The sequence below is a fragment of the Rhinopithecus roxellana genome, chromosome 5, assembly GCF_007565055.1.
Source record: "Rhinopithecus roxellana isolate Shanxi Qingling chromosome 5, ASM756505v1, whole genome shotgun sequence".
NCBI lineage: Eukaryota > Metazoa > Chordata > Mammalia > Primates > Cercopithecidae > Rhinopithecus > Rhinopithecus roxellana.
In genome coordinates, this window is record NC_044553.1 from 61,096,700 (window position 1) to 61,120,572 (window position 23,873).

The 23,873-nt window shown below is 46.4% G+C and overlaps 1 protein-coding gene across 6 annotated transcripts; it reads left to right on the forward strand.

Moving 5' to 3' along the window:
* Nucleotides 1-387: 387 nt before the first annotated feature.
* On the forward strand, nucleotides 388-20,351 carry RBM23 (RNA binding motif protein 23). Of its 6 annotated transcripts, XM_030930766.1 has the most exons (15): nucleotides 403-573; nucleotides 1,687-1,794; nucleotides 8,549-8,624; nucleotides 10,052-10,167; nucleotides 11,593-11,640; nucleotides 13,996-14,169; nucleotides 14,719-14,772; nucleotides 14,925-15,042; nucleotides 15,132-15,284; nucleotides 15,366-15,503; nucleotides 16,859-16,924; nucleotides 18,790-18,985; nucleotides 19,068-19,193; nucleotides 19,290-19,359; nucleotides 19,440-20,351. In XM_030930766.1, the coding sequence occupies exons 2-15, from the start codon at nucleotides 1,754-1,756 to the stop codon at nucleotides 19,441-19,443; spliced, it is 1,380 nt and encodes a 459-aa protein (XP_030786626.1). In that variant the 5' UTR covers nucleotides 403-573; nucleotides 1,687-1,753; the 3' UTR covers nucleotides 19,444-20,351. The 6 variants fall into 6 exon arrangements, with proteins under 6 accessions (XP_010376661.1, XP_010376663.1, XP_030786626.1 ...); XM_010378359.2 differs by lacking the exon at nucleotides 1,687-1,794 and having other exon boundaries at nucleotides 388-573; XM_030930768.1 differs by lacking the exon at nucleotides 11,593-11,640.
* Nucleotides 20,352-23,873: the final 3,522 nt, after the last annotated feature.

A 23,873-nucleotide genomic window follows, 5' to 3' on the forward strand; every position in this document is an offset into this window, starting at 1 on the left:
CCGTAACGACTGACATGACTCCTTCGGCAAATCCGAGTAGGGACGGCCAAGGATGTAAATTGTGCCTCGTTGGCTCCGCCCATCGCACTGGTCTAGTCAACTTGAGCACCGGGAGTGGGGTCGGTGGCTCCTTCACTCCCGTTCTCCGTCCCGTTTTCCCCGCCCTCCGCAAGTCTTTTAACCAATGAGAGAGTGACGGGCGGCTACCAAAGGACGCTTCCATTTTCTGGAGTCTCTGAGGTTAGCCAATCAATGGGAACTCGTTGGTTGCTAAGACGCAGTTGAGTTTGCTCCACCCATACTTAGGACGTTAGCCAATGAGAACCTGTACTTTGGACGGTTGCCGCGAAACCAGTGAGGTTACTGCCAACACCGGGGTGTCTTAGCGCATGCGCAGATTGGGTAAGGTTCTGGAAGACGGCGGAGCTTCCGCCATTTTGCGGGAAGAGGAGCAGCTCTACCTGCATCGCTGCTTTTCTTGCCTAGACTCTAGGAAATATCTGAGCTTCACTCCCCACAACATACCGAAAGGAACGGAGAGAACCGGGACCCCCCTGCGGGGAACCGGAACTGGTGAGAAACCCCAAAACCTGGTCCCCACCAGACGTCACCAATGCGTGACGTTGCTGCACGGCGCCTCCCCCTGACGTCACGGGCAGAAAATAGCGTCACGAAGAGATTCAGGGGAACTTTTAACGTTAAAAAAACCTTTGTTTTGACCTTGAAGTGTTAGCTACTTAAATGTAGCCCACTGGCACGACTTTAGAGGTGGGCACCCTCGTGGCTGTATCCTGCACCGATAAAGATGCGGTTTCTAGAATTCTGTGATTTTTCTTTCTGGGTCCCTACAGCCGTGACACTTAGGGTCGCCCACACTGGAAAGGGAGCATCGACCCTCCGCGGCCTAAGAGGACACACATCATCAGTTTCAGCCACTCGCACCACTATTCAGAGAGAGAGAAGGGAATTGAGCTTTCTTCCTCAATCTCTAGTCTGTCGAAGATTCATGTTCACTATGTTGACCTTTATGGGCTTTTCCCTTTTAACTTTTTCAAGCACTCATTCCAGTAGGCGTATGATGAGGCCACACATGAGGATTGAGCTCTGGGACACTGGCTCCCGCAGAGATTGTGCCAGTTGGTTGCCTATAGGACCTTTTTTTTTTTTTTTTTTTTTTGAGACGAAGTCTCGCTTTGTCACCCAGGCTGGGGTGTGGAATGGCGCGATCTCGGCTCACTGCAGCCTCTGTCTTCCGGGTTCAAGCGATTCCACTGCCTCAGCCTCCCGAGTAGCTGGGATTACAGGCGCTCGCCACAATGCCCGGCTAGTTTTTGTATTTTTAACAGAGATGGGGTTTCGCCATGTTAGCCAGGCTGACCTCGAACTCCTGACCTCAGGTGATCCGCCCGCCTCGGCCTTCCAAAGTGCTGAGATTACAGGCGTGAGCCACCGCGCCCGGCTTATAGGACCATTTTTTAAAGCTACACGACATGGGGTGGGCAGTCCTTCAAGTAGTTTTTATTTGTCTCATTGTTCCTCTTTTATTAAACTGCCTTCAGTTTGTAGGTGTTTGTGCTCACCTCAGTGATCAGACCCAAGAGATGGCGCTACCGTCACCCTTGGGGCTCCACCTTTTCGTGAATTCTTCCCAAATTGGTCTGACAGTGGTTCTCTCTACTCCTTTAGCAGTGGAGTCTACCTGCTGGCTTGTGCTGTGACGAGGTCTAGGAACTGACGTGATTGTGGGTCTCTAATGCTGTTTTTGGAGCAGGATGGAAGAAAACACGATATTCTGTATGTGGATGAGATTGAGTGGACCTTGACCCATAAGTTGGGACATGAAGAGAGAGTTTGAAAACTACCAGCCTGGGCCAGGTGCAGTGGCTCATGCCTGTAATCCCAGCACTTTGGGAGGCCGAGACAGGCGGATCACGAGGTCAGGAGATCGAGACCATCCTGGCTAACATGGTGAAACCCAGTCTCTACTAAAAATACAAAAAAAAAAAAAAGGAAAAAACTGCCAGTCTGAAAATGCATAGTGTTTGCTACCTTATTGCCTTTAGGACTTCTAGAAAGACACTAAACCCAGTGAGATTGCAAGTTTCAAAATATTGTGTTGTATATGTCTGCTTAAATAGATGTATTTGTTTCTGAGTGAAAACTTTTTACATAGAGGTTTATTTGTAGAGGCTTGTAAACTTAAGTGAAAGTTTTAGTGTGTGTGTTAAGTTGTTCCTTACCCTGCATTAGCACTCAACAATGAGCAGTTCTTGAAATCAAGCATTTCATTTGGAGGGGAAAAGGCAGATTGTAAAAAATAGTTTATAACAGAAAATTTGTGTAGAGTTGGCAGCCAAAATGACTGAAACAGCTTGAGTATCAAAAACTTTTCTTTTTAAGCCGGGCTCGGTGGCTCATGCCTGTAATCCCAGCACTTTGGGAGGCTGAGGCAGGCGGATCACCTGAGGTCAGGAGTTCGAGACCAGCCTGACCAACATGGAGAAACCCCATCTCTACTAAAAATACATTAACCGGGTGTGGTGGTGCATGCCTGTAATCCCAGCTACTCAGGAGGCTAAGACAGGAGAATTGCTTGAACCTGGGAGGTAGAGGTTTCAGTGAGCCGAGATTGAACCATTGCACTCCAGCCTGGGCAACAAGAGTGAAACTCTGTCTCAAAAAAAAAAAAAAAAAAAACTTTTCTTTTTAGACCCATTTTCCCATAGTGAACAAGATAGTGTATATTAGCCTAATACTTTTAAGCATACACTGTACATGCCTCAGATATAGGAGACTCACAATGAGGTTTAGCTAATGGGACTGATTATTTTGAAAAACCTATCAGAAGAACATTCATGTTCAGTGAGTATATATTTAAAAGTAGATATCTTGGTATACTCCACGGTGTCCTTTTTTTTTTCCTTTAAAGTTAATTACAAACCATATGAGAAGTAACCTGATATAATAGATATAACGTTAGATTTGAAGTCAGAAAACCTTTCTGATTAAGAATTAGCTCCTCTGGCCGGGTGTAATGCCAGCATTTTGGGAGGCTAAGGTGGGTGGATCTCTTGAGTCCAGGAGTTTGAGACCAGCCTGGGCAACATAGTGAGACCATGTCTCTACCCAAAAAACCCCCTAAAATATGAGAAGTTAGCCTGGTATGGTAGTGCACACGTGTGGTCCCAGCAACTTGGGAGGCTGAGGTTAGAGGACTGCTTGAGCTAGAGAGGCAGAGGTTACAGTGAGCTGAGATGGCAACACTACACTCCGGCTTGGGCAACAGACTAAAACCCTGTCTCAAAAAAAAAAATTAGTTCCTCCATTTGAGCTGTGTGACCTTTTCTGTTTTGGAGATTGAGACAGAATCTCAGTCTGCTGCATAGGTTGGATTGCAGTGGCATGATCACAGTTCACTGCAGCCTCAACTTCCTGGGTTCAAGCAATCCTTCCATTTCAGGCTCTCGAGTAGTTGGGACTACGGGCACGCACCACCGTGCCCAGCTAATTTTTATATTTTTTGTAAAAATGGGGCCTCACTGTGTTGCCCAGGCTGATTTTGACCTGGCCTCAAGCTATTCTCCAGCCTTAGCCTCCCAAAGTGCTGAGATTGCAGGTGTGAGCCACCCCCTCTGCCCAGCCCTTGAGCTATGTATGACTTTTAGCAGTTCAAAAAACTTTAGTCTTAAAAAATTTGGGTATGAATCATATATTACCTGTCTGCAGCATTTGTTAAATTTGATTGCTAAATAAATATAAAGTCTTATTACAAAAAGTAGAAGGCTGGGCACAGTGGCTCATGCCTGTAATCCCAGCACTGGGAGGCTGAGGCAGGCGGATCACCTGAGGTCAGGAGTTTGAGACCAGCCTGGCCAACATGATGAAACTCCGTCTCTACTAAAAATGCAAAAATTAGTGGGCGCGTAGTGGCGGGCACCTGTAATCCCAGCTACTCAGGAGCCTGAGGCAGGAGAATCGCTTGAACCTGGGGGGCAGAGGTTGGCATGAGCCGAGATCGTGCCATTGCACTCCAGTATGGGCAACAGAGTGAGACTCCCTCTCAAAAAAAAAAAAAAAAAAGCCCGGACACGTTGACTCACGCCCGCCCGTAATTCTGACACTTTGGGAGGGCGAGGTGGGTGGATCACCTCAGGTCCGGAGTTCCAGACCAACCTGGCCAACATGGAGAATCTGGACTCTACTGAAAATACAAAATTAGCCGGACGTGGTGGCACATACCTGTAATCCCAGCTATTTGGGAGGCTGAGACAGGAGAATCGCTTGAACCTGGGAGGCAGAGGTTGCAGTGAGCTGAGATCATGCCACTGCACTCCAGCCTGGGCAACAGAGTGAGACTCCCTCTCAAAAAGAAAAAAAAAAGGCCGAGCGTGGGGCTCATGCCTGTAATTCCAGCACTTTGGGAGGGCAAGGTGGTCGGATCACCTGAGGTCGAGAGTTCGAGACCAGCCTGACCAACACGGAGAAACCTGGTCTCTACTAAAAATACAAAATTAGCTGGACATGGTGGCATATGCCTGTAATCCCAGCTACTCGGGAGGCTGAGACAGGAGAGTTGCTTGAACCTGGGAGGCAGAGGTTGCAGTGAGCCGAGATTGTGCCATTGCATTCCAGCCTGGGCAACAAGAGCAAAACTCCATCTCAAAAAAAAAAAAAAAAAAGAGATTGAGTTCACTGGTTTTTATGTATACCGATTTGATTTGGGTTTGATTTCCATATTAAGCCTTAAATTTGACTCCAAGTAATTTTTTTCTTAAGAATCTTCTCTCTCCATAACATGCTTAGCACAGTGTCTAGCAGTTGTAGGTACTGTAAATCATAGAATCATAGTTGTAATGATTACACTTACTAAGTTGTCAAAATAGGATATGGACTCTCAGGGCAGCCAGGGCAGCAGTGTTGCATAGTGCATTAGCTGCTTTAAAAAGGACGAAGTTCCTTTTTTTTTTTTTTTTTGAGATGGGGTCTTACTCTGTCGCCCAGGCTGGAATGCAGTGGTGTGATCTCAGCTCACTGCAACCTCCGCCTCCCAGGTTCAAGCGATTCTCCTGTTTTAGCCTCTTGAGTAGCTGGGACTACAGGTGCCCGCCACCACGCCTGGCTAATTTTTGTATCTTTAGTAGGGATGGGGTTTCACCATATCGGTCAGGCTGGTATTGAACTTCTGACCTCAGGTGATCCACCTGCCTCGGCCTCCCAAAGTACTGGGATTACAGGGTGAGCCACCATGCCTGGTCAACAAAGTTCTTACAGTTATGAAAAAGTCTGATTATGATAGCCTCCTTGCATACAAATTCCTCAGGTTTTGGGTTTTTTTTAAAAAGCATGGTGTACATTTAACGGGCACACAATTAAACTGTATACATTAAAGTGTACACTTTCATACGTTTTGATATATTAAACACCCGTGAAACCGTCACTCCCAAAGATTTGTTTGTTTTTGTTTTTTTGAGACAGTCTTGCTTGTCATCCAGGCTGGAGTACAATGGCATGATCTCGGCTCACTGCAACCTGTGCCCTCTGGGTTCAAGCAGTTCTTGTGCTTCAGCCTCCTGAGTAGCTGGGATTACAGGCGCTTGCCACCACACCCGGCTAATTTGTTTTTTTGTTTTTTTTGTTTTTTTTTTTTGAGACGGAGTCTCACTCTGTTGCCAGGCTGGAGTGCAGTGGCGCAATCTTGGTTCACTGCAACCTCTGTCTCCTGGGTTCAAGCGATTCCCCTGCCTCAGCCTCCCCAGTAGCTGGGACTACAGGTGCGTGCCACCACACCCAGCTAATTTTTGTATTTTTAGTAGAGACAGGGTTTTACCACGTTGGCCAGGGTGGTCTTAATCTCTTGACCTCATGATGCGCCTACCTTGGCCTCCCGAAGTGCTGGGATTACAGGTGTGAGCCTCCATGCCCGGCAATTTTTTTTTTTTTTTTTTTTTTTTTTTAGAGACAGCATCTTGGTCTGTCACCCAGCCTGAAGTGCAATGGTGCGGTCTCAGCTGGCTGCAACTTCCGCTTCCTGGGTTCAAGCGATTCTCCTGTCTTAGCCTCCCAGGTGGCAGGGATTACAGGCATGTGCCACCACGCTTGGCTAATTTTTGTATTTTTGTGTTTTTTTTTTTTTTTTGAGATAGAATCTTGTTCTGTCACCCAGGCTGGAGCGCCGTGGTGCGTTCTTGGCTCATTGCAACCTCCACCTCCCGGGTTCAAGTAGTTCTTATGCTTCAGCCTCCCAAGTAGCTGGGACTACAGGTGCGTGCCACCACACCTGGCTAATTTTTTGTATTTTTAGTAGAGATGGGGTTTAACCATATTGGCCAGGCTGCTCTCAAACTCCTGACCTCATGACCGCACCCAGCCTTAATTTTTGTATTTTTAGTAAAGATGAGGTTTCACCATATTGGTCAGGTAGGTCTTGAACTCCTAAACTCAGATGATCCATGTGTCTTGGCCTCCCACAGTAGCTGGGATTACAGGTGTGAGCCACAACTCCTGGCCCCAAAATTGGCCCCAAAGTTTTTCTTGTGCCCTTTTAAAATCCTTTTCTCCCAGTCCTTCCTCTCACTCCTATCCCTAGGCAACCATTGTTCTGCTTTCTGCTTTCTTTGATATAGTTGATACAGTGATTAGTTTGCTTTTCATTTTGGAGACTGACTCTCGCTTTGTCTCCAGGCTGGAGTGCAGTGGCATGATCTCGGCTAACTACAACCTCTGCCTCCCGGGTTCAAACGATACTCCTGCCTCAGCCTCCTGAGTAGCTGGGTCTACAGGTGCACACCACCATGCCCAGCTAATTTTTGTATTTTTAGTAGAGACAGGGTTTCACCATGTTGGCCAGGATCTCTTGACCTCGTGATCCACCCGCCTCGGTCTCCCAAAGTGCTGGGATTACAGGCGTGAGCCACCGCGCCTGACCTAGTTTGCGTTTTTTAGAATTTTATATAAATGGAATTGTTCATTGTGCACTTTTTGGGGGGGGTTGTGGGGGGCTGGTTTCTGTCACTCCGTGTAATTATTTTGAGATTCATCCATGTGTGGGTTGATAATTCCAGACCAATAACATTTGAATAATTTATCCTGTTGGTTTTATTTGGATTTTCTGTTTTCTTATTTGACAAACTGGTGGTAGACAGCCTGGGGAAAGGCAGTTTCTAGATGTGAGAGCTTCGGGGAGGCACATTTTACCTTGCCTACCAGAGAAAGGTTTCAAAATGGGGTTGGTCGAGCCTGTCTTAATCATCATATTTCTGAGTTACCTAAACTATAGTTGATATTAGATAGAAAATGCTTAGGGATAAGGCCCTAATTATTGGTGTTCGGGGTATGCAGAGAGGAAGACCTTAGGGCAAATCTGCATTTTGGTGTTGCTTTGACTTGCTTCTGATTTTTAGTCTTGCCTCTTTACCTTTTTATTGGAAATAATGTGCCCTTTTTTTTTTTTTTTTTTTTTTTTTTTTTTTTTTTTTGAGACGGAGTCTCGCTCTGTTGCCCAGGCTGGAGTGCAGTGGCCGGATCTCAGCTCACTGCAAGCTCCGCCTCCCGGGTTCACGCCATTCTCCTGCCTCAGCCTCCTGAGTAGCTGGGACTACAGGCGCCCGCCACCTCGCCCGGCTAGTTTTTTGTATATTTTAGTAGAGACGGGGTTTCACCATGTTAGCCAGGATGGTCTCGATCTCCTGACCTCGTGATCCGCCCGTCTCGGCCTCCCAAAGTGCTGGGATTACAGGCTTGAGCCACCGCACCCGGCGCCCATTTTTTTTTAATTACTTTTTCTTTTTATATTTTTCTCACATCTGTAGCAGCCAGGCCTATTTTTATTATTTAAGTTTAAACCAGGTATTTATTCAGAATTTTGAACAGTAGAGTGGAGACCTAATATCCATTTTGTAGTGAACAGTAGTTTTGACTACCATCATTTTCTCTTCATAGAACAGGATAGGTATTTTGTTTCTTCCTAGGTGTTGTTTCCTTCTATATCCTTGACTTTTTTTTTTTTTTTGTATTCTTTTTTTTTGTTTGTTTTGTTTTTGAGACAGGGTCATACACTGCTGCCCAGGCTGGAGTACAGTGGCACGATCTTGGCTCACTGCAACCTCCACCTTTTGGGTTCAAGTGATTCTCCTGCATCAGCCTCCTGAGTAGCTGCGATTATAGGCATGTGCCACCACACCCAGCTACTTTTTATATTTTTGATAGAGACAGGTTTTCACCATGTTGGCCAGGCTGGTCTCAAACTCCTGACCTCAGGTGATCTGCCTGCCTTGGCCTCCCAAAGTGCTGGGATTACAGGTGTGAGCCACCGCGCCTGGCCTATCTTTGACTATTCCAAGCCACAAAGCAGAACTAGTTCAGATCTATAGGGTGTAAAAATAAACCTAAGAGTAAGTGACAGCTGGTAAGGTTTCTCCGCAGTTCAAGAAACAGAACTGAAATCTGTATATCCTGAAGTCTTCTTCTTGGAGGGGGAAAGAAATGTGTGGTGCTGGAAAGGGAGGAAAAATATAAAACAGGGTCTTACATATTAATATCCTCTCCCCAGATCTGACAGGATGGCATCTGATGACTTTGATATAGTGATTGAGGCCATGCTGGAAGCTCCCTATAAAAAAGAAGAGGTAATATTTTCCACCTCACTCCTGGAATTGGGTTAATAAGAAAGAGTAGTTGTCGATCATGACTTTCAACTTTCAGCATTTTATGAATCCTCTTTCCCTGCTTATTTATTATGTACAATAACTAATCATAAAAGGCATAGTCTTAGTAAGCTTTGCTGGAGACTATGGTTAAGAGCCATACTTTTAGAGAGGACCAGAAACCGGAGTGGGCACATAATGGTGCTGGTAATCTGTGCTTTGCTCAAAACTCGAAGTGACACAGTAGAAAGTCACTGTACCTCAGACCTAGCACCAATTTCATTTTTTGTTTTTCTGTTGAGACAGAGTCTTGCTCTGTCACCAGGCTGGAGTGCAGTGGTGTGATCTTGGCTCACTGCAACCTCCACCTCCTGGGTTCAAGCGATTCTCATACCTCAACCTCCCAAGTAGCTAGGATTATAGACAAAAGCCACCACGCCCAGCTAAGTTTTGTATTTTTAGTAGAGTCGGGGTTTCACCATGTTGGCCAGAATGGTCTCGATCTCCTGACCTCATGATCCATCCACCTTGACCTTCCAAAGTGCTGAGATTACAGGTGTGAGCCACTGCGCCCGTCCCAGTTTCTTTTTTAATATACTTTTTATAGAGACGGTCTTGCTGTGTTGCCTGGGCTGGTCTCGAACTCCTGCGCTCAAGGGATCTGCCTGCCGTGGCCTCCCAAAGTGCTGGGATTACAGGATTGAGCCACTGCACCTGGCCCATTTAACACCAATTTTCTTACTTGCTTGCTTTTCCCTCCCTCTGCCCTCTCCTGCCATCCCTCCCTCCTTCTCCCTCCCCCACCTTTCTTTTTTTCTTTCCTTTTCTTTCTTTTTCTTTCTTTTTTTTTTTTTTTTTTTGGAGACGGAGTTTCACTCGTTGCCCAAGCTGGAGTGCAGTGGCGCATTCTCAGCTTACCACAACCTCTGCCTCCCAGGTTCAAGCGATTCTCCTGCCTCAGCCTCCCAAGTAGCTGGGATTACAGGCATGTGCCATCACGCCTGACTAATTTTGTGTTTTTAGTAGAGATGGGGTTTCTCCATGTTGGTCAGGCTGGTCTGGAACTCCTGACCTCAGGTGATCCGCCTGCCTTGGCCTCCCAAAGTGCTGGGATTAGATAGGTGCCACCGCGCCCAACCTAGCACCAATTTGTAACTCTCTGGGAAATGTCAGTAGAGCAGATGTTGGGTAACCAAAGTTTGACATCAAAATCTGTCATGCTGATCTCTTCCTTTTAGGTAGTTTCCTTGATTCCTCTCTTACTCCCTTTGTTAGGAAATAAGGGTGCTCAAAATCTGGCTAATCAAGTGCTTTGATTTCTTCCTTGCCCACCTTTGTTCCCTTTGCCCATTGGAATCTGTGTGTCTGCCACCTTATACCTTGTGATATTTTCCTGGTGAATGCCTCAGGATGAGCAACAAAAGAAAGAAGTTAAAAAGGATTATCCTAGCAATACCACCAGCAGCACCAACAACAGTGGCAACACTGGGACCAGTGGAAGCAGCACCATCGGGGAGACAAGCAAGTGAGTGTGGGAGGAAGAAATGGGTTGGCACCTTGGGGAAGGGAAACAGTTTTGTCCATTGGAAAAATAACCAGAGGCTGGGCGCGGTGGCTCAAGCCTGTAATCCCAGCACTTTGGGAGGCCGAGACGGGCGGATCACGAGGTCAGGAGATCGAGACCATCCTGGCTAACACGGTGAAACCCCGTCTCTACTAAAAAATACAAAAAACTAGCCGGGCGACGAGGCGGGCGCCTGTAGTCCCAACTACTCGGGAGGCTGAGACAGGAGAATGGCGTGAACCCGGGAGGCGGAGCTTGCAGTGAGCTGAGAGCCGGCCATTGCACTCCAGCCTTGGTGGCAGAGCAAGACTCCGTCTCAAAAAAAAAAAAAAAAAAAAGAAAAGGAAAAATAACCAGAATAGGGAGATCGTTTCTGTTAAGAGTGCTGACTTTTAGTAATGGCTCCACGTAGGTCATGAGCATAATGGTGACTTGATTTATTTACCTAGTCTTCACTTTCCAGTGTAGATTTGTGGATTAGTCCTAGCATCAATATACTTCATTTGAATAAAATAGCAAGAGGAGCCAGGGGTGGTGACTCACACCTGTAATCCCAGCACTTTGGGAGGCCAAGGTGAGTGGATCACCTGAGGTCAGGAGTTCGAGACCAGATTGACCAACATGGTGAAACCCCGTCTCTACTAAAAATACAAAAATTAGCTGGGCGTGGTGACAGGCACCTGTAATCCCAGCTACTCGGGAGGCTGAGGTAGGAGAATTGTTTGAACCTAGGAGGTGGAGGTTGTAGTGAGCCGAGATTGCACCATCGCACTCCAGCCTGGGAAACAGAATGAGACTCTGTTTCGAACAAACAAACAAACAAAAAATAGCAAGAGGATCCCTGATTTGGAAACACCAGGTTTTGCTTGGCATTAGGGGGAAATATGGCCTCTTCAGATGCCTGACAGCTTTCAGGGCTGCAAGTTGGTATTGTGCAGTTGCTGTGAACTACTGCTGGATCATCTTTGGGGCTTTGGTCTTTCCATGCTTTCTGTTTCATTCTGGCCTTACTGTAATTCCTTTTCTTTGGCAGCAATAACGAAACCTTCTCTTTAAGAATTTACACTCCTGACCTGGCGCAGTGCTCACGCATGTAAACCCAGCACTTTGGGAGGCTGAGGCAGGTGGATCACTTGAGGCCAGGAGTTCAAGATGAGCCTGGCCAACATAGCAAAACCTTGTCTCTACTAAAAATATAAAAGATTAGCTGGGCATGATGGTACATGCTGTAATCCCAGCTACTCAGGAGGCTAAGGCAGGAGGATCGCTTGAACCTGGAAGGCAGAGGTTGCAGTGAGCCGAGATTGCACCACAGCACGACAGAGCGAGACTCTTTCTCAAAATTAAAAAAAAAAAAAAAAAAAAAGAATGTACTCTCTTTCACAGGAAGAAGAGGAGTCGGAGCCATAGTAAAAGCAGGGATAGAAAGCGCAGGTCAGTAATTCTGGGCCAGGCACAGTGGCTCGTATCTTTAATCCTAGCACTTTGGAAGCCAAGGCGGGGAGGACCACTTGAGGCCAGGAGTTCCAAACCAGCCTGGGCAATATAGCAAAATCCTATCTCTACAAACAATTAAAAAATTACCCAGCTGTGGTGGTACATATTTGTACTCCCAGCTACTTAGGAGGCTAAGGCTGGAGGATTGCTTGAGCCCAGGAGTTTGAGGTTGCAGTGAGCCGAGATTGTAACACTAAACTCCAGCCTGGGCAACAGATTGAGAACCTGTCTCAAAAAAAATTAAAAAAAAAATTAAAACATTTAGCTTAAAACACAAACACATTATACAACTTGGCAAATTTTCTTTATGTCCTTATTCTATAAGCTTTTTTCTACTTCTAAATTTTTTTTGTCTTTTACTTTTTAAACATTATTGTTATTGTTGAAAACTACGACACAAAGACACATGAACCTAGGCCTGCAGAGGATGTTTCACCTCTGCATCTTGTCCCACTGGAAGGTCTTCAAGGGCATTAATACACATAGAGTTGTACTCTGCTATAACAATGCTTTCTTTAGGAGCACCTCCTGAAGGACCCACCCATATATTCTAGAATAATGATAATAAGTATAGTAAATACACGAATCAGTAACATCTTTATTTTTTATCGTGAAGTATATACTGTACATAATTGTTTTATTTTTAAACAATTTTTAATTGATGCATAATAGATGTGTGTAGTTTCTGATATGTGTGAAATTTAATACATATAATTTGTAAAGATCAAATCAGTGTACTTGAGATATCCTTGACTTAAATATTTGTCTTTTCATTATGCTAGGAAACATTCAAATTATTCTCTACTAGCTATTTTGAAATGTATAATAGATTATTGTACGTTGTAGTAATAACCCTACTGATCTCTTGAGCACTGGGTCTTGTTTTTTCTTTTTTCTTTTTTTTTTTTTTTTAAGACGGCGTTTCACTCTTGTTGCCCAGGCTGGAGTACAGTGGTGCGATCTTGGCTCACTGTAGCCTCCGTCTCCCGGGTTCAAGTGATTCTTCTGCCTTAGCCTGCTGAGTAGCTGGGATTACAGGCATGTGACACCATGCCTGGCTAATGTTTAATGTCTTTTTTTTTTTTTTTTTAAGAGACAGAGTCTTACTCTGTTGCCCAGGATGGAGTGCAGTGGCACGATGTCGGCTCACTGCAACCTCCACCTCCCAGGTTTATGCAGTTCTCCTGCCTCAGCCTCCCGAGTAGCTGGGATTACAGTCACGTGCCACCATGCCTGGCTAATTTTGTATTTCTGGTAGAGATGGGGTTTCTTTTTTTTTTTTTTTTTGAGACGGAGTCTTGCTCTGTCACCCAGGCTGGAGTGCAGTGGCCGGATCTCAGCTCACTGCAAGCTCCGCCTCCCGGGTTCCCGCCATTCTCCTGCCTCAGCCTCCCGAGTAGCTGGGACTACAGGCGCCACCACCTCGCCCGGCTAGTTTTTTGTATTTTTTAGTAGAGACGGGGTTTCACCGTGTTAGCCAGGATGGTCTCGATCTCCTGACCTCATGATCCGCCCGTCTCAGCCTCCCAAAGTGCTGGGATTACAGGCTTGAGCCACCGCGCCCGGCCAGAGATGGGGTTTCACCATGTTGGTCAGACTGGTCTGGAACTCCTGACCTCAAGTGATCCACCCGCCTCGTTCTCCCATAGTGCTAGGATTACAGGCGTGAGCCACCACACCCAGCCTAATTTTGTATTTTTAGTAGAGACGGGGTTTTTCCGTGTCGGTCAGGCTGGTCTTGGACTCTCGACCTCAGGTGATCTGCCCACCTTGGCCTTGCAAAGTTCTGGGATTACAGGCATGAGCCACCGCGCCCAGCCCTGGGTCTTATTTTTTCTAATTAATGATATATTTGTACCCATTAATCTACTTCTGTTCATTCCACCCACACCCCCTATCCCTCCATCCTTCCAGGCCTCTAGTAAACACTAGTCTACTTTCTATTTTCATTAATCTACTTCTGTTCATTCCACCCACACCCCCTATCCCTCCATCCTTCCAGGCCTCTAGTAAACACTAGTCTACTTTCTATTTTCATGAGATCCAGTTTGTACATAATCGGATGTGCTGTACTTTTTATACAACTGGGAGTGCTATAGATAGTAGTTTGGTTTACACCAGCATCACCACAAACACATAAGTAATACGTTATGACATGACAGCGGCTGTAACATCGCTAGGTTATAGGAACTTTTCAGCATCATTATAATCGTATGGGACCACTGTTGTATATGCACTTGGTTATTGGCCTAAACATGATGTGGGCCTGACTGTAGTTGTTTCCATCTGTAGTCGTAGTCGAGATCGGGATCGGTATAGACGGAGAAACAGTCGGAGCCGAAGTCGAGATCGGCAGCGTCGTCACGGTAGCCGTAGCTGGGATCGTCGACATGGTAGTGAGTCGCGAAGTCGGGACCGTCATCATGAGGATCGTGTGAGCTACAGGAGTCCTCCACTTGCCACTGGGTATCACTTTTTGCTAATAAGATTCACCTTGGTATAATAATATGGATAAAACAACAAATGCACTATGAACCCTGCTTGAGGGTGCTTATTATAACACATTGTGATTGGCAGGATACTCAGGCACAGAAAGGGTTGGTATTCAAAATTTACTGTTGGGCATGGTGGCTCATGCCTGTAATCCCAGCACTTTGGGAGGCTGAGGCCAGAAGATCACTTGGCCCCAGGAGTTCGAGACCAGCCAGGGCAACATGGCGAAACCCTGCCTCTACGAAAAATGCAAAAATTAGCTAGACGTGGTCATGTGTGTCTGTAATCCTAGCTACATAAGGAGGCTGAGGTGGGAGGATAGCTTGAGCCTGGGAGGCAGAGGTTGCAGTGACCCGAGATGGCGCCAGTGCACTCCAGCCTGGGTGACAGCGGAAACACTGTCTTAAAAAAAATAAAAATAAAATGAGATGAAGTACTGGAATCTGGTTTTCTCACCATGGAAGACCCAGCATTGGACCAATGAGAATAAAGTTTCACCTTTTGTTTTTCTCTATTCTTTAGTTATAGGTATGGACACAGTAAGAGTCCTCATTTCAGAGAGAAGAGCCCAGTCAGGTGAGTTGATAATGAACACTTTTTTAGGGATTGTGAGGTATGAGTAAAAGGTTATTTGAGCCAAATAACAGGAATGCGTAGTACTTGAGGGTTAGCTGGAGAACAGTGACCAGGTATTGGAAGGGCTGGTCTTAACACATTTCACTCTTTAGGGAACCAGTTGATAATCTGAGTCCTGAGGAGCGTGATGCCCGCACAGTTTTCTGTATGCAGTTAGCTGCCCGCATTCGGCCTCGAGATCTGGAGGACTTTTTCTCTGCTGTAGGCAAGGTAACCCTCCCACCTTAGTTTTCTTCTGAGTAACTTAGCTTCTATCTCCCTTTATGCCCAATTCAGGATTTCTTTTGTGTCCTGGATAGGTTCGCGATGTACGTATCATCTCAGATCGGAACTCACGTCGTTCTAAGGGCATTGCCTACGTGGAATTCTGTGAAATCCAGTCTGTGCCACTGGCCATTGGGCTGACTGGGCAGCGGTTGCTGGGAGTGCCTATCATTGTACAGGCTTCACAGGTGAGCAGGCTGAGAAACAGACATAAGATTTTAAGGGGAGAGGGAGTGTGGGACATGACCCATCATTTCCTCCTTCCCCAGGCAGAGAAAAACAGACTGGCGGCCATGGCCAACAACCTGCAAAAGGGCAGTGGTGGACCAATGCGCCTCTATGTGGGTTCCCTGCACTTCAATATCACTGAAGACATGCTCCGGGGCATCTTTGAGCCCTTTGGTAAAGTGAGTAGAAGTGAGAGAAACCTCTGAAGGGAATTGGAAGAAGTGGGGAGGGTAGGGTGAGTGTTTGAGTGTACTTCTGTGTTCTGCCTGGCCATGATTAACCTGCTGCATACATCATAATGGGCGTATGAGTCTCTGCTGTGAAAGTTTGGCTCCATCTCTGTTCATGTGCTTAGTAGACAAATAAGTTAGACACAATGAAATCAAATAATAGGCCAGATTAGGGAAGATTAGTAGGTAAGATTAAGATTACTAATTAAGAAACGGGGTACAGTGGCTCATACCTGTTGCAGCACTTTGGGAGGCCAAGGCAGGTGGATTGCTTGAACCCAGGAGCTTGAGAGCAGCCTGGGCAACATGGCAAAACCCTCTCTCTACAAGAAATACAAAAATTAGCTGGGCATGTTGGCACGTGCCTGTAGTCTCAGCTACTTGGGAGGCTGAGGAGGGAGGATCACCTGAGCCCAGGGAGGTTGAGGCTGCAGTGAACTAAGACCATGCCACTGCACTCCAGCCTGGGTGACAGAGATCTTGTCTCGGAAAAAAAAAAAAAAAAAAAAAAGACAGTAGAAATATTTTGGTAAAAGGTGGCCTTTTTTTTTTTTTGAGGCTCACTACACCCTGCTAATTTTTGTATTTTTTGTGGAGACGGGGTTTTGCCACGTTGCCTGCCCACGTCGGCTTTCCAAAGTGCTAGGATTACAGGAGTGAGCCACTGCACCCTACTGTTTCTTTTTAAAAGAAGGTTTGTGCCAGGCACTGTGGCTCACTCTATAATCCCAACACTTTGGGAGGCTGAGGCAGGAGGATCACTTGCACCTGAGAATTTGAGAGCAGCCTGGGCAACCTAGCAAAACCTCATCTTTACAAAAAATAAAAAATTACCTGGGTGTGGTGGCCTATGCCTGTAGTCCCAGGTACTTGGGAGGCTAAGGTGGGAAGATTGCTTGAACCTAGGAGATCAAGGCTACAGTAAGCCATGATTGTGCCACTGCCCTCCATTTTGGGCAGCAGAGTGAGACCCTATCGCCAAAAAAAAATAATAAAAAGATATGTAATTTGTTGGGTAGAAAGCTAGAAATATTGGCGGATCATCATGGCTCACTCCTGTAATCCCAGAACTTTGGGAAGCTGAGGCTGGTGGATCATTTGAGCCCAGGAGTTCAAGACCAGCCTGGCCAACGTGGTGAGACCCCATCTCTGCTAAAAATACAAAAATTAATGATTGCACCACTGCATTCCAGCCTGGGCAACAGAGTAAGACTCTGTCTTTAAAAAAAAAAAATCTGGGTAGGAAAGATTGAAGATACGGACTAGTCAAAAATTTACTAATAATTTCCACTATTCTACTACAGATTGATAATATTGTCCTGATGAAGGACTCAGATACAGGCCGCTCTAAAGGTTATGGTTTCATCACGGTGAGTCTCTAGTCTTTTAATTTTTTTATTTTAGTTTGGGTTTGTCCACTTGTCTGATTTTGCAGCTTAGCTTCATCCTCCTCCTTTAGGAACTGTCTAAATGACCCGTAAACCCTGGTACCCGAAGCTTGGACTAGCCTTCTACCCCTTGAGATGAGTGCATTGCTTGAGATCTTGGCTTTGCTCCTACATTCTGTCAGTGGCCCTGGTATGGGGGTGTCCAGGAGTTCAAGCAGCTTCCCTGGTGCTGCAACTTGGCTCTTTGGGTAATAGTAACCAGGCTGCAGCTAAAAGGTTGGGAGTGTGAGGGAATTAAGTACGGGCTTTTAAAGACATGCTTTATAGAGCTGATGTTTCTCATAACAGGGGTGAGAATAGGAAATTATGCTTCCCTCTGGTGCTACCCCATTTGAAGCAATTTCTGCACTGAGAAGGATCAGTTATTAATGTAGCACTATGGAGAGAATAGTGAGGCCACCTAATTATGGGCGAGTTTCACCTTTTCCTAACGTTCCAACAAAATTGTTGCCAATTCCTATAACTGGTTCTTCCAGCCCCGTGTGACTCCAGGCTGAGAACTGGCCACCAGCCACAAAATCTGATAGAAGCTTATATTTTCTGGGCTTAAACCAGGCAACATACACCCCCACAGTTACCCACAGGGCACAGGGCAGTAGGTTGTATTCTATCTTTGGAATTACTCACCTCAAAAATACCCAGTAAAGGCAAGCCGTGTATAACACCTGCCTAGGACTGTCAGTACCACATGCCAGGCCCTAAGGCAGGTAATACTGCTAGCTAGCTAAACAGAGCTAGCTGTGGTGTTGAAAATTCTGTGGTGGCAAGTGACTTTTGTAACCTTTTCTAGCTCTCTATGTGACTGAGATATGGAAAGGCTTCTGTGGGGCATTTTTGCCCTTGTGTTGTTGCCTTTTAGGTCAACAACCTTGACACTTACACAAACAGCAGACTGGGAATCCTCTTTGTACCAGGGTGTTGCTGGGTGCTGCTGATAAAAGGGACTAGAGAGTAAAGGCCTTCTGGTCAGCAGGTCACTTAGTCAGCAGCTCTGGTGTGTATGTCGGGGTGTGCTTGCTGCCTTGCTGTCAGCACTAGGGTGTGTTCCCTCCTAAGCCTGGAATTAGTAGTTCCAGATTCCTAATACTTGACTAAGAACTAAAACTTGGCCGGGCACGGTGGCTCATGCCTGTAATCCCAGCAGTTTGGGAGGCCAAGGTAGGTAAATTGCCTGAGGTCAGGAGTTCAAGACCAGCCTGGCCAACATGGTGAAACCCCATCTCTACTAAAAAAACAAAAATAAAAAAACTAGCTGGGTGTGGTGGTGGGAGCCTGTAATTCCAGCTACTCGGTAGGCTGAGGCAGGAGAACTGCTTGAACCCAGGAGACGGAAGTTGCAGTGAGCTGACATGGTGCCACCACACTCTAGCCTCAGTGACAGAGTGGGACTCCATCCCCCCCCAAAAAAAAAGAACTAAAACTTACTAGTACAGAGAACTGAATTAAAAGCCCAGGAGCCTTGGCTCTTAGCCTGTCTTCCATTTGATATACCCATTTGTGAAATAACTTGTCAGGCTAGATTTCCTACAATAATAAACTTTTGCATTATTAGATTCTTAATGGAGCTGGAAGATTGAAAAGTGACTGCCATTGAGTTCGTTGGAAAAGGTCCTTTTCAGAGAACCATTTTGAGGTGATGGGCATAGGTCATATTTTCTGGGAAAGAAAAGTTTGTACCTCAGTGAGCATACAATTTTCCTGGGATAGTAGGACTAGGGAGTGTTACTGGGGCTTTGAGAGCATGTCTTTGGTGAGGAGGTGGCTAACATGGCCTGGGTTTCTTATAGTTCTCTGATTCTGAGTGTGCCCGGCGGGCCCTGGAACAGTTGAATGGCTTTGAGCTTGCTGGTCGACCTATGAGGGTTGGCCATGTGACTGAGCGACTGGATGGTGGCACAGACATCACTTTCCCTGATGGGGACCAGGAGCTGGATCCGGGATCGGCAGGTGGACGTTTGCAGCTCATGGCAAAACTGGCAGAAGGTAAAATATCTCCACAAGGTGAAGAATAGGGGGTTGAATTTTAGATCAAGGGTTGGGGCTTAATCCCACCTTTTCCTTTTAGGCTCTGGAATCCAACTGCCAACCACTGCTGCTGCCGCCGCTGCTGCTGCCGCTGCTGCCCAAGCTGCTGCCTTGCAACTGAATGGAGCAGTTCCCTTGGGGGCCCTGAATCCAGCAGCTCTGACTGGTAGTCTTGGACATGGAAAAGGAAGGGAAGGTTTGGGGGTCTGGAAAGAAGGAGTGCGCTGTGCTTGCTCACTCACTCTGCCTCTCTTTGTTCTAGCTCTGAGTCCAGCCCTGAACCTTGCCTCCCAGTGCCTCCAGCTGTCCAGCCTCTTTACCCCCCAGACCATGTGAGTCTCAGGGCCTCGCTCATTCTAGTCTTTGATTATTCTTTATCCTTTGAATTCCCATTTACCTCTTCTTTCCACAGGTAAATCAGTGGCACCTTGTGCCTCTGGATCCTGCCACTTCACATCTACTCTTCCATGGCCCCGTTTCTTCATTTTGTGGACCAAGCCATCCTGAGGGTATGGACATTGTCTCTGAGGAAATTGGGGCCACCCTTAAGGTACCAAGAAGAGCTCCTGCCCATGGCTCCACTGGAAATGGATTCTGTTGAACAAAGCCCCCAGTTGAAGAGAACAGAATCCACACCTGTATTGAATACCTGTTTCTCCATGTGTATCGTCTCTGAGATTACCTTCTTGCCCTTTCCAACACCTTAGTGATTCCTCAATTCCTCCCCCATTGGGAAGGCCATAGGGCATTAACTGAAGGAACTGGCCTCTCTCCTTTTCCTGTACCTTTACCCTTTAGTCTGTCAAGGAAAACCTTAGGACCTCGGAATCAAGAGGACTGAGTTTGTGGGTGAACCTTGAAGGTGCTCTTTCTGCTACAGGAGCCCTGGGAGATAGCATGGACATGTGCATTGAGAAGCCAGCCTCAGACCTTAGCTTGAAGTAGCTTGAGGCAAGACCTGCTGTAGGCTCAGCATCTTGCTAGGAGGCATGGGAGTGATCCATCCTGCCAGGCATTTAGGGGCTTTCAGAAATTTAGTAAAAGGTGGAGCGTACCTTTCCAGTATCTTCCATCTTCATATGTATATTTGTCCTCCCTCCCATTTCCTCCTTTTGTCCCAGGGTGGGAGGATGGAGGGAGGCTGCTACTCTCTACCACTTCCTGTGTGCTTCTACTGTGGCCTCAACCCTGGCAATTAAAGCTGCTCCCATCCCCTACCTGGGCATGTGTGAGCCCTTCTCACTGGATTTTATACCCTTGTGTCTGTGTACATAAATATATATACATATATATATATATATAAACTTTGTACAAAAGGCAAGCCGCCTCCTCGTGGCGGCTGTTGCCCATTTGTGTGTGGTCTTTGTTATGTATCTCTCTGACAACTTCTCATGAGCCCAACTCATGATGTTTCTAGGGATATAAAACATTAGTAACACCATTGTGTTTCTTTTATTTATTTAACCACCTTTAGAAAGAGTGAAAACTCACACCTGGGTGGGGTTCCCATTCTGTATCTGCATTACACTCTTGATCCTATGGTTGTCTTCTCCATCTCTCTTCATCTTAACTATCTCCATCCCAACTACCCACTGGACAGAATTACCCAAACAGCCAAGTTGCAGCACTGGGACAGACTTAAGACTTAACAGGCTCCTTTTCTGTGCCTAATGACAGATCTTATCTTTCCAGCAGATGGCACTATGACAGTACTACATTCTACACTTTTTTTTTTCTAGTGGGGGGGGGTTGTGATCTTGAAGATTTAAGTACCAGAGCTAAGCTGAGCATTCTTTATTGGCCTTTGTACCTACCTTTGACGCTCTTTGTAGTAGCAATTCCAGTCCAATATCCAAAGGGGTTTGGGTCTTGTTTAACAGCAGGTTCCCCTGACCTGATGTCTGCTATTGTTCCTCTGTCAGTCACCGCAACCCATCAGCCACCGCAACCCTTGCTTTCCATATGACTCTGCCTGGGATAACACAGGCCTGGGACCAGTGAATTCTAGGGAACCGAGTATTCCAGAAATACCTCTGTGAAAGGGAAGGTGCACCTACCACTGCCTTAATAATAAGGAGGTGGGAGAGGCTGTCTCACCCAGCTTAGGGACCAAATGAAAGGAGAAGGCCTGAATTCAGGGGCAGGGCTCTGTGGGGCTCCTTTTTTGATCTCTATGGCAACAAAATGCTAAGACTTTCTTATGCTAAAAATATGGATAATTGCTGTTAGGTTTTAATTTGTCAGCTCTCAGACTTCTAAGCCAGTGATGTTAGCCTCTGGGGTTGCTTTTAACACAAAATCACATACTTGAAGCCTGCTTGAGTCATAAATGGCCAGTGGAACTCTAGCTCCCAAGTCTGTTCACTGCTTCTATAACAATACCACAGACTGAGTAATTTATAAAGAAAAGAAGTGTAGGCTGGGTGCGGTGGCTCACGCCTGTAATCCCAACACTTTGGGAGGCCGAGGTGGGCGGATCACAAGGTCAGGAGTTCGAGACCAGCCTGGCCAACATGGTGAAACTGTCTCTACTAAAAATACAAAAATTAGCTGGGCATGGTGGTGGGCGCCTGTAATCCCAGCTAGTCGGGAGGGTGAGACAGGAGAATCACTTGAACCCAGGAGGTGGAGGTTGTAGTGAGCTGAGATTGCGCCACTGAACTCCAGCCTGGGCAAAAGAGCGAGATTCCATCTCAAAAAAAAAAAAAAGAAAAGAAAAGGGTATTTCTCACAGTTCTAGAGGCTGGGAATTCCAAGAGCATGGTTCCTGCATCTGGTGAGGGTCATCCCGTGGCAGAAGGGCACAAGGTAGAAACAAGTACATGAGACAAAGGGACCATGAGCCAAACTTGCTTTGTAACAGCCCTCTCTCGTGATAACCTGCTCTGTGATAGTAACATTAATCTGTTCATGAGGGCTCTGTCCTTGTGACTCAGTCACCTCGTATTAAGCCCCATCTTCAACACTGTTGCATTGGGAGTCAAATTTCCAATGTGAACTTTTGGGGGACACATTCAAATCACAGCATTTCTGATTCTTCCAGGCCTAGATCTTAGCTGATGTTGCTGTTCTCCTGGTTACCACCCCATCCCTTCCCCCATCTGATCCTAGTTTGCTTTCTGGACCTGGGGAAGGGAAGGAGGATGCACTATTTTTAGATAAAAGCTGCTGGCTATGACCCAGCACCCCTACAGTTATTGATTTGGCTTCTAATGTATCTTGAGAAGTGCAGTGGGTACCATTTTTATTAGTCATTCTGAGGCCATGAACTGGATCTTCTCAGGGCTGGCTTGGCTCCTTCAGACTATTATAAATATCCACAGGCCTTGCCTCCCTGCCTTCATCTGCTTGGTTTCCTTATGTTTCCATCCCTAGCTACTTTGACCTTCCTACACTCGGATCCTTCCACCTCACTTCTTTCTTCTTGTTAGTTCCTCACGTAGCCTCTTGCTGGGAGAGAGACAATGTTGGAAATAAGGAAATATCTAAGACAATTTCCAGTCTTACTCCATATAAGGTGATGGTATCTAGTGAGTGACAGTTGGTGTCAGTATGTGACTCAGTGCCTTCTTGTTACTCATCCCTCCATACGTAGTGGTTAGAGTGGAGAGAAGTGGGCAATGAACAGACTCTGGACCCAGCTTAAGGTAAAAGAAACTTCCCTCAACATCTACCTGCACATGGTGGCTGGCAGGGTAGGGGTGACATTGTGACCCAGATCCTTTGCCCAGCATAGTTAGAATTTCCCTACCAGTCCTCAGTTCTAGAAAAGATTCTCACCTGATTTTTGGCTTCCAGTCTATGCTTCTATATTCTCTAAGGTGGCGGCATTTCTTCCCTGTTCTTTAAACTGCTGTGCTCTTGACACAGGAATTCTGCCTGCTTCCTCAGACTCCCAACAACCCCCTAGATAGGATTTACCAGTAGAAGCAGAGGCTTGACCTGTGAACCTTTAGTCCTGGAGCATATGATGAAGGGAATTGAGTAAAAACTTGGAAGGATGGGGCCAGGCGCGGTGGCTCACGCCTGTAATCCCAGCACTTTGGAAGGCCGAGATGGGCAGATCATGAGGTCAGGAGATCGAGATCATCCTGGCTAACACAGTGAAACCCCGTCTCTACTAAAAATACAAAAAACTAGCCAGGGGAGGTGGCGGGTGCCTGTAGTCCCAGCTACTCGGGAGGCTGAGGCAGGAGAATGGCATAAACCCGGGAGGCAGAACTTGCAGTGAGCAGAGATCTGGCCACTGTACTCCAGCCTGGGTGACAGAGCAAGACTCCGTCTCAAAAAAAAAAAAAACAAAACTTGAAAGGATGGAATTATATCACAGTCCCTCTTTTCCCTGTAATGGAAAGGCTTTAGTTAAAATCAGGCAGCAACACTTGGACAGTGAAAAGAGACTCTGAAAGGTGAGGTGACAAAAGGTGGCATAATGGTCATTGTTAACATTTATGCAAGGTTGGTTGTAGGTTAGGTGTTATAATCATTTTTTTTTTTTTTTTTTTTGAGGCGGAGTCTCGCTCTGTCGCCCGGTCTGGAGTGCAGTGGCCCGATCTCAGCTCACTGCAAGCTCCGCCTTCCGGGTTTGCGCCATTCTCCCGCCTCAGCCTCTCGAGTAGCTGGGACTACAGGCGCCCGCCACCTCGCCCGGCTAGTTTTTGTATTTTTAGTAGAGACGGGGTTTCCCTGTGTTAGCCAGGATGGTCTCGATCTCCTGACCTCGTGATCCGCCCGTCTCGGCCTCCCAAAGTGCTGGGATTACAGGCTTGAGCCACCGCGCCCGGCCGGTGTTCTAATCATTTTATGTGTATTAAGTCACCAAATCCTCACAACAATCCTCTAAAGT